This window comes from Carassius carassius, chromosome 20 (genome assembly GCF_963082965.1).
Source record: "Carassius carassius chromosome 20, fCarCar2.1, whole genome shotgun sequence".
Lineage (NCBI taxonomy): Eukaryota > Metazoa > Chordata > Actinopteri > Cypriniformes > Cyprinidae > Carassius > Carassius carassius.
Genome location: NC_081774.1, coordinates 2,641,482 through 2,652,220, shown reverse-complemented (window position 1 = coordinate 2,652,220; position 10,739 = coordinate 2,641,482). Strand labels below are relative to the sequence as shown.

The 10,739-nt window shown below is 37.1% G+C and overlaps 2 protein-coding genes across 2 annotated transcripts in view; both read right to left on the bottom strand.

Moving 5' to 3' along the window:
* The window catches only part of LOC132096945 (uncharacterized), a 9,429-nt gene extending 8,994 nt beyond the window's left edge, over nt 1–435 (bottom strand). The window contains exon 1 of the mRNA XM_059502630.1: nt 351–435. Within this exon, the coding sequence (XP_059358613.1) occupies nt 351–435 (85 nt within the window). The remainder of the gene's footprint in view (nt 1–350) is intronic.
* On the bottom strand, nt 408–8,620 carry LOC132095715 (TLE family member 5-like). The gene is made up of 4 exons (XM_059500824.1): nt 8,302–8,620; nt 2,014–2,114; nt 1,492–1,555; nt 408–617 (listed from the first exon to the last, which is right to left on the bottom strand). Exons 1-4 carry the CDS (start codon nt 8,338–8,340, stop codon nt 510–512), a joined length of 312 nt encoding a protein of 103 aa, XP_059356807.1. The 5' UTR covers nt 8,341–8,620; the 3' UTR covers nt 408–509.
* Between the last annotated feature and the right edge of the window lie 2,119 nt (nt 8,621–10,739).

Sequence of the window (10,739 nt, the reverse complement as noted above, 5' to 3'; positions counted from 1 at the left end):
CTTGAGCAGCATATCAGAATGATTTCTGAAGGATCATGTGACACTGAAACTGGAGGAATGATGCTGAATATTCAGCTTTGATCAGAGAAAGGAATTACATTTGAAAATATGTTCAAATAGAAAACGATTATTTTAAATTACAATAATTCCTCACAATATTACTGTTTACTATATTTGTGATCAAATAAATGCAGCCCTTGTGAGCAGAAGAGACTTCTTTAAAAAAACATGAAAAAAATCTTACTAAGCCCAAACCTTTAAACAGCTGAACTGAATGAATGTAACACCTGAAATCTAAAGTGTAAATGTCTGTGCTGTTGATACGACAGTTTGAGGTTCAATCCTGCAACTGGAGACCCCTGTTCCATCCCTATCAAACACTAGATCATGTAGTTTCAGCGTGATCGTCCCAGCAGCAATTAGTGTTTCGTTCATCCAGTGCCATCACTAACCTGCCAACCAGACCCCAGAATTCCCCCAAACAGAGACACCTCGTACTGTAAAGCTGATTACACAGAGATCCTGCTGATCTGTAATGTAATCAGAATGCAAAAGGCACATCCGTCACTCACCTGCTTCTGCATTTCAATGTTCAGCCCGTAAGACATCTCATAGTACTGTGGAAGCAAACAAGGGCAGTTCAGTTACACGACATAAATCACAACTACATCCACCCAAATGACAGAAATGCTCTGCATGTGTTACCAGAGGCCAGAAATCACCCATATTCACAGTGAAAGACCTGACACTCATTTCTCTTTCATATTAATGTGTGTAGATCATCCTTTGTATCTATGCATTTGACAGGCGATTTATAGTGCATTCAGGCTATGTGTTCAATACTGATCAACTGAGCTGCAGGATCTTAACGCCATCATTTATCAGCTTTCAGTACTTTTCAGACAACTGTATCCCAGTTTTCAATGAAATAGTGTTATTTGGTAGGGCATAACTATAAATTGAGCATTTTGTGTGTATTTTCATTTTGCAAAACATCTTGTATGATTAGACTATATGGACTTGCACTATGCCTTTATCAATAACAAATAAAAGTGTATGGACATTTACTATGACACTATGCACAAAATAAAAATACAATGCATACATTTTTACTTTTGTTATTTATTTTTACAATGGATCTAATTCATGCATTACAAAATTATAAAATGCATAATGTTTCAGTACTTAATCTAATAGCTGTGAAAGATATATGTGCCTATGCAATTAATTATCACATTTTTGGCCGATTTGAAATGACTGACATCAACCAATAATTATGCAGCTTTGCCAGTTGACAGGAAAGCTAGTTACTGATTTTTTTTCAATTTCGAAATGACTAAATGCCTTGAGGACAGATCATTCATCTTGTACAGTCAGTGTTTTTCAATGAATTTCAGATAGATGATATGTAAAATACAATACAATTTAAACTTCACAATTTGATATACACAGCTGAGGATTATGGGTAATGTTGTTGAATGTCACTCTTACCATGATATAATGTCTGTGCATCTCTGTTTTCTCACTCGCCAGCTTCTCACATTCCAGCTTCAGACTGAAAAACAGAAAACCGCACACGTTGTGAGGTCATGTGACACTGTCATGTGACAGTGGTCTATCAGTCCTTCTAACATGAAACACAACCACTATTACTGAAGCCGATCGCATTTTATAATGTACACTGATGTTTACCATTCTAAAGAAAGACGTTCTGTAGCTTTTGTAATTGCTCCTACTGAGACTCTCAGGATTAGCTGGCTAATAGTCTGTATCAGCGAACACAGGCGTTTTTAGTGGCTGGAGTGATTTCGAGCATCACAGTTAGATAATCTCATCAGCTGTGCACAGGTGATCCCAACTGCAGCTCAGAGAGGAAATGAAGTACACAGCAGTAAACATCAAGGAACGTGGGAAGCTTTTGAACATCAGTTTAATTTGATGAGTCGGTTGAGTTCGATTTAGAGAGTCTGTGTGAATGAATCGATGCGATGAATCGTCCAGAATGAGGTGTACCTGTGATACTGGGCCTGGAACAGCTGGAATTCCTCTTTTATATGGTCGAGAGTTTCCAGGACGGTGAATTTCACGCCGGCGTGGCCTGACACCAGCGGAGCCTGAAAACACACGAGTATTGTCACTGCAAAAAGAGCCATCGGTTAGCCTATTATTTACGATTTCTACATTGTAATAGGATTATATTGCTAATTACTCTGTATGGAGTAATCATGTTAGGTGATCTCAAGAGGACAAAATAAAGATAAATGACAAACTGTATTCTACGTTCTACATTTAACATACCCAGTGTGGGTAAATGTGGGTCTGCTATTATTTTTATGACGATTCCATGTCAAATTCATGTTTTGTGTTATGTTATTATGTTTTCAAAGAAATAGTGTTCTTTGGTGGGGTTCAACTATTTTCATTTTGCGAAACATCTTGTATGAGTAAGCTGTATGGACTTCGCCTTATGATAAAAAGTTAATTAAATTAAATAAAACACTGTATTAATATGCACAATAAAATAAAACATAATAACATGTACCTTTTTCATTACAATAAAATAATAGAATGGCAACAAATGACACAGTATGGACTTGTGTGTGTGATTTAAATAAATCACATAATTTTTTTTTTTTTTTTTTAATTCAGTGTTTTGTCATTTGTGTACGTGGGAATACACAATCAAATCCTCTGACACACACACACACACACACACACACACACACTGACCGCACAAAGGAGGTTTCACTGCATGAGTAAAGAGACACTTTATATGGCCCTGCCGTTGACAATAACTGCTTTGTTTCGTCAGCTTTATCAAAAACACAAGACTGACTGCAGGCACATATTCAATATTCACCTTGATCCGACCCCTGATAGAAACCAGACCATCACTAACAGCCCTTCTCATCACAACAGTCGTCTGTTAGACAATGCCAGCAAATCATGATGCATATGGACTTGCACTGTCTTTTGTTATCACATAAATAAACAATAATAATAATTCAAAAATATATATATTTTAGAAAATCCCAACAAATGAGGATGTATGGACTTGCATGATGCATGTTACATTAAAAATAAAAATAATAAAATAGTTAAACAATGCCAAACATTGATGATGTATGGGTTTGCATTATGCTTTTTCCCATCAAAATTAAATTAATAAAATTTTGACTGTAAGACCTTGCCAACAAAAATGATGTGACTTGCACTTTGTATCAAAATTAAATATAAAATAAAATAAAAATAATATTAAAAATAAAATAATACATTTTCCTGTTAGACAATGCCAAACAATGATGACTTATGGGCTTGCACTATGGCCTTTTCATAAAAAATAAAAATAAAATAAACACCTCAATAAATAAATGAATTGAAATAAAATAATAGAATATTTTGAATATTTAGACCTTGCCATCAAATAGGACTTGAACTTTTGCATCAAAGTAAAATGAAATAAAAAGAGCTAGTTTATTAGTCTGTTATAGACTAATTAGTTGATAAGACATGCCAAAAATGATACTTAAACTGTGCCTTTAGCATCAAAATACAATAATCTTTTTTTCTTATAGACCATGCCAAGAAATTCTGTATTGAGATATATATATATATATGCTGGGATATGGTGCAGAGCAGATATTCAGAGGAATGGAGGCTTTGGTCAGTAAACAAGAGTGTGTTGTACGGTCCGAGAGCCGAGTACAGCCGGACAGAGCCATGAATTGTCACACAGACTGTTCCTCTCACACCAGCCCTGAAAGAACGCAGTCATCTATCTCACACTGTTTACTGTGCAGGGCACTTTCAGACGAGAGATAGAGACAGAGAGGGGAGGGGAATCACAGAGCCGTGAATAACCGTAGGCTGCTGAAATATTCAGCACATGTGGCACAAATACAAGAGCAGTGACAGCCGTGTGTGTGTGTGTGTGTGCAAACGACACATGAACCTGCTGCGTTCCCAATCCACGCTTCCTGTGTGGATTGCTGCTATTGGCAAAAACACAACTGTTCGGGAGGAAAAAAACAGGCACATCTGTTCGGAGTGATCGTCTCATTCCAGGAGACTGAATCTGTACTGTACATCAGCTCGTTAAGGCCTCGATACACAATACTGCTCTGATGAGAACTGACGCCATGCACCGCCGCCTCCAACACACATACACACACATGCACTTTATCTGTTTATTAGGGCCGTTCATTTTACATCTTCATTTGATGCCACTAATTATCAAAAAATAACAAAACTAAACATAAATAATGATTGAAAGAATTGTTCAAATAAACATGAATATGTGTTCACCATGAGTTTTTTTCTTCATCTGAACAGATTTATAGAAATGTAGCAGTGCATCACTTGCTCACCAACGGATGCTCTGCACTGAATGGGTGCCGTCAGAATGAGAGTCCGAACAGCTGATAAAAACATCACAGTAATCCACACCACTCCAGTCCATCAGTTAATGACATGTGAAGTGAAAAGCTGTGTGTAAGAAACAAATCCATCATTAAGATGTTTTTATTTTTGTCCTGAATCTGACCTCTTGTCTGAATCAGGAGAGAAATATGCACAGATCAAACACTGTTTACAAACACAACAGTGCAAAACAGTTCTAAACAAACATGTGGGTGGATTTTAATGTGAGAGGACAACAGGAGACAGACTTTTTCACTGGAGGAAGTGTTCATTATTGATTATGTTGACTCATATTTTTGCCAGAAGCGACAGTTTAAAGATAAAATGCCTTAATGGATTTGTTTCTTACAAACATGCAGGTTTTCACATCACAAGACATTAATTGTTGGACTGGAGTGGTGTGGATTATTCTGATGTTTTAATCAGCTGTTTAGACTCGCCTTCTGACGGCACCCATTCACTGCAGATGATCCACAGGTGAGCAAGTGATGCAATGATAACCTTCTTCAAATCTTCTGATGAAGAAACACAGTCTGGATGGCCTGAGAGTGAGCACAATTTCAGCCATATTTTCATTGTAGTTGAACCATTCCTACCATCTGAGAAATTCAAGCTTCATTTTTGTGTGTGTGTGTGTAAATTCTGCAGTGTGTGCAGTCACAGCGTCTAATACATGCAATATGTTTCATCACACCACATGTACTGAGAGCAGAGACCGTCTTCAAACCTGAACTTTTAAAGTTGACACAACAAAGTCAGTGTCTTGAAAACAGTGTTAATGATTTAAAACCGTGAGACGTCACATAACTGCCAAATCAGTCCATCCAGCGCATGTGTTCACAGATAGAAAAAGAGCACAGATCGAATCCTACAGCATTCTGTGTAAACAGATCCTCCCTCTCAACAGTGAAAACCACTGCTGTGAACTGTAGGTCAGTGATGCATTGAATGTGCTTTACTGTATTGTTTTTATCTTACAGGTGTGTTATTCATGTTTTGAATGGTGCATTGGATTGTATTGCGTTTGAGACAACAGCAAAAAAATATGTTTGGACATGGATTATGCCTTTTGTAATACAATGCAGTAAAGTAAAGTGCAATAATTATATATTTAGAGAAAATACCTGTAAAAATAACAGAAATGATGGTCATTTTCCACCAGGAAATTATTCATTCTGAATTTTTTTCAGTGTTATTATGTTGTTCTATTAAAAAGTGTTGGCTAAATGCAAAAATGCATGTACTCCAATGTACTCTACAAATCATACTGTAAGTATTTCTATTGAATTCTTTGTTTTAAAAACGTGCACTTAAACTGACAGGATGGGGTTTTGAGAGATGTTAAACTGTGTGTGTGTGATTTTATGTTAAGTGTTAGTAGAGCTAGTGTGTGCTAAAGCCAGATCTGATCATTAACACCATCAATGTAATGACAGTAAATACAGCACAGATGGTGTAAGATACACAAACCACACACATATACATGTGAAGAACACACTGCGCTGCTTCATGTCAGAGGCTGCTTACGTCTGGTATTATCATCACACTCGTATGAACCGAACACAAATAACAGTGCTGAGTAGAGTGCAACTGTATGGTTTACATTCATTTCCCTGTAGAAATTGATTAGTAAAAATAGTATATGAGATCCACCAAAAGCAAAAGAGCTCAGTCATTTCCTGAGCAATTCTTTCACTTATGAATTTAAATGCCCAGTAACTATTTTTGTCTTTTTTTTATTTCAAATAATGTTTATTATGCATCCTTTAAACAATAGCAAAGGGTTGCAAACTCCACTGTCAATCATCTGTGTTTTAAAATGTTATATTTGGGTTATTATAGTTCAACTAAAACTTAAACCAAAACCATAAAAAGAAAGAAAGAATTTAGTTGCCTGACAATATAAACATTAACTAATAATAATAAATAAAATAAAATAAAACTTTTTTTCAGCTAATTGCCAGGGATATGCTGTTTACTTGATGTACTAAAACGGAAATGAATAAAATATAGTAAGACATGTTTCTAAAAAATAAAAACTGCAAAATAAAATAATAATAAAATACAAACCTAGACTTGCTTCTTCAGCTAGTTTCTAATGCAAATTTTTATTTAACTTGTAAATTTAATGTAAATAAACATACTTAAAATAATTTTAAAAATGCACAACAAAATTACTAAAGCTTTAATAGAAATGAAAAACAAAAACTAATAATTTAAATGACAAAAATAACTAAAACCGTATCTAATTTTAAAATGTAAAAATAAAAACAACAATTAAAAATATTAATAAAAACTACAACAGTATGTGACTGGTTGAGACCAGAGAGGCAGATGTTAATCCCAGGTGTAAAGCAGGCAGGAGCGTCCTGTATCAGATCCGACAGGGTTTTGAGAGCAGACAGAAGCTGCCCACTGGACTCAGATCATCAGCAGCCCAGCAGGCAACAGCACACACAGTCATTACATATTACCAAACCCACAGATGTAAAAACAGCACACACTAACAAACCAAACCACATTTGCACACTCTCTAAAGGTCATTCATTATGCACACAAAAATTCCTCACTTTAAAGCTAATGCATGCTACCACAAAACTGGGTCTGCAGGGGCCTGTAATAACATGCCATCATAGCAAAGGTAGCTTTGAAGTGCAGCTCAGTGTGTGTGTCTGTGTGTGTGTGTGTGTGGTATCGTGTTGCCCAGTGACGATGATGGAACATGACATTTGCAGTGGAGAGTGGGGTGGCCTGGATCCATATGTAGCAACATGCAGCAATAACTCGAACAAACCATTCATTCAGCCGTCCATCCATCTGTCCATCCCTCCACCACACAGAGCAAACACAAGCCACAGATCTCTCCCTGTGTTCATGAATGTCTTTCCACTGTATTTCTGCCTTGAATAATGCCTCATTCCTCCTCTTCTGCAAATGCACATCTGCCCATCTCTAATATTTCAAAAATGTTTTATTGGCATGACTTTAATATACAAAAATTATGAAATATAATAACTTATATATAATAATATAATAACTTATATATATATATATATATATATATAAATGAAGTACAAATTATTAAATTTAAATAATTATTACATAAAATAGTATCATTATTATGTGAAATAAAATAAATGTATTTTATCTGAAAGAATTATACCTGTTCTAATTAACATTTGGGCATATAATTAGCCTATATATATATATATATATATATATATATATATATACACACACACACACACACACACACACACATATATATACATATATATATATGTATGTGTGTGTGTGTGTGTGTGTAAATATATATATATATATATATATATATATATATATATATATATATATATATATATATATATGCGTGTGCGTTTTGTATAATTGTGTTTAAATGTGTGGCAGCTTGAGAAGGGCTTCCCCGACTATGTTGTGGTTCCTCTTGAGGTTTCTTGATTGTAGATCAATATAGATACAGATTTATGTCAAGTACAGTAATAAAGGCTATTCAAATAATACATGTGTGTGAGTGTGATATACAATAACTATACGTGACTATATATATAATTAAAATATTACAAGTAAAAAGCGTAGCAAAACTGTGTATGCCAAACAGAATCATGCACCTAAAAGACGCGCAGTTTAATAATAGGCTCATTTATATATATCTAACGGTGACTGTAATGGGACTCCAGGCCTGTGTGTTTTCTCAGCTCGTGAATCAATCACTGAGCCCATAACGCTGTAATTAACTCTTTATCGTGACCTTAACCCTGACCCTAACACTAAACATAATGAACGTTAAAACGGGCCACCGTGCGCGACTCAGCGGTCCACTAGAGACGATCAAGGAAGGGAAAGTTGATTAGGCTGCGGTACCTGAGGTCTTCCATGCGGATACATGGTTCTGGAGGTCATCCACGGGGATCTCGATGGTCAGGACCGACACCGAACCCCCCCGCGTCCGCTGCGGGAATCAGCTTCGCTCCTCCGCGCTCCAAACGTTCTCGAGCAGCTGAAGAATTTCACGGTAGCCGATTAAAAGTTTAAAAACGTTCTAATCGCCTGATACAAACGCTCTTCCTCTTTATGACGCACAGTTACGCCGCGCTACAGTGTAACAAGATCATCCTGTGCGGGGCGCGTGCACGACGAGCGCGCGTCGGAGATCAGAGGAACATAAACAGCGCTGACCTGCGCGCACACGCGCTCTGAAAAAAAAAATCAGCGAATCGATTCGCTCGAATGATTCACTTTAATCTCCTTCAAAATGTACCTTGTTAACAGTCGAAATACTACTGGTTTTGACGAATTTGTCGCCGCTGTGAAAAAAATTCTCGATTTAGTAATGTCTGACTGTTTAAGAACAAAACAGCCCCCCCCCCCCCCCAAAAAAAAACCACGGGCTTTTACATTCAAATTGAAAACCGCGAAAACCCGTAGGCAAATCCTGAGGGAGCCTATGGCTCGAAAATGTTAATTTTCTTCTGCTTCTGACTGCAAAGTGTTCTTATCTGTTGTTTGTAATGTTTGCTTTGGATAAAAGCGTCTGCTAAATGACTGAATATAATGTTAATTCTCAAACGTAAATTTATCGTTTTTTACAAACGTTAATATGCTTTTAAAGGAAATATAGCTAGCTTGGTGAAATCCTACAATAAAGTCAATTTACGAACTCTCTGCGAATTGGCTCGAGCGAATCACTAAAATTATCCGGTTCAAACGAATGAATCGCTCGCGAATCGGCTGTCAACGAGCCAAACTGCAGCCAGCAAGGGGTGTATTGGATTTCTGAAAATCTAAAATAAATATATGAGAGATTGAGGGAGAGAAAAAGGGGTGAAAGATCAGAAGAGAAAAGAAAACGCACAGCAGCTCTTCTCAGCGGTGCTGCCTGTAATACTGCGCCTGTGAGATTGACATTAACTGCGGAGAGCCAAAGCTGCTTTTAAGGTCGACCACTTACATTTGCTTATGAAGATTATATAAATAGGATAAAACGGGGGGAAAAACCCCGCAAGTGATAAAACAGCTGAAACTAAATTATATTGGTATATGTTATATTATTCTATTCTAAACTCAGCTATTTTAAATGAAATAATGTTTGAAAGAGAACAAAGCGGGAAGCCGTTCGTATCGTAACACAGAGCATGTACAAACTGCGCCGTTACTGCGGCCTTAACGTCTCTTTTCACGACTGGACTCTGATTGGCTAACGAGATTGAAGTCAAGGCCAATGAGTGACACCAATGCCCACGTTGGGTCATTACATCTGCTTTGATTTGGACCAATCGTGAAGCAGAACTTAAGCGCAGGCGCGACTGTGTTGCATTATGGGTAATGAAGTCTTATGTTTTCAATCGCCGCATAATGAAGACGGAGAGCCAGTCGGCGTGCAAGAAGCGAATTGATATATGTGAATATTCATGAGATTATGAGATAATGATTCACATTGACAATATTTAGGCTAATTAATTTTATTTTATCACGAAATCACAATGAAGTGTGCACATCTGCTTAAATGAAAATTAAAATGCATTACAAGTTAAAATTAATTTGTAATTTTTGTGTCAAGTCACCTTTATTTATATAGCGCTTTAAACAAAATACATTGCGTTAAAGCAACTGAACAACATTCATTAGGAAAACAGTGTGTCAATAATGCAAAATGATAGTTAAAGGCAGTTCATCATTGAATTCAGTGATGTCATCTCTGTTCAGTTAAATAGTGTCTGTGCATTTATTTGCAATCAAGTCAACGATATCGCTGTAGATGAAGTGACCCCAACTAAGCAAGCCAGAGGCGACAGCGGCAAGGAACCGAAACTCCATCTGTGACAGAATGGAGAAAAAAACCTTGGGAGAAACCAGGCTCAGTGGGGGGGCCAGTTCTCCTCTGACCAGACGAAACCAGTAGTTCAATTCCAGGAACTGGAATTCCAGAAGAATCATCTGTTTCCTGTGGTCTTGTCCTGGTGGTCCTCTGAGACAAGGTCTTTACAGGGGATCTTTATCTGGGGCTCTAGTTGTCCTGGTCTCCGCTGTCTTTCAGGGATGTAGAGGTCCTTTCTAGGTGCTGATCCACCATCTGGTCTAGATATGTATTGGATCTGGGTGACTGCAGTGACCCTCTGATCTGGACACAGACTGGATCTGGTGGCTATGGTGACCTCGGAATAAGAGAGAAACAGACAAATATTAGCGTAGATGCCATTCTTCTAATGATGTAGCAAGTACTTCCTGGTTCTAGTAAGAACTCTTGCTGCTGCATTTTGGACTAGCTGTAGTTTGTTTACTAAGCGTGCAGAACAACCACC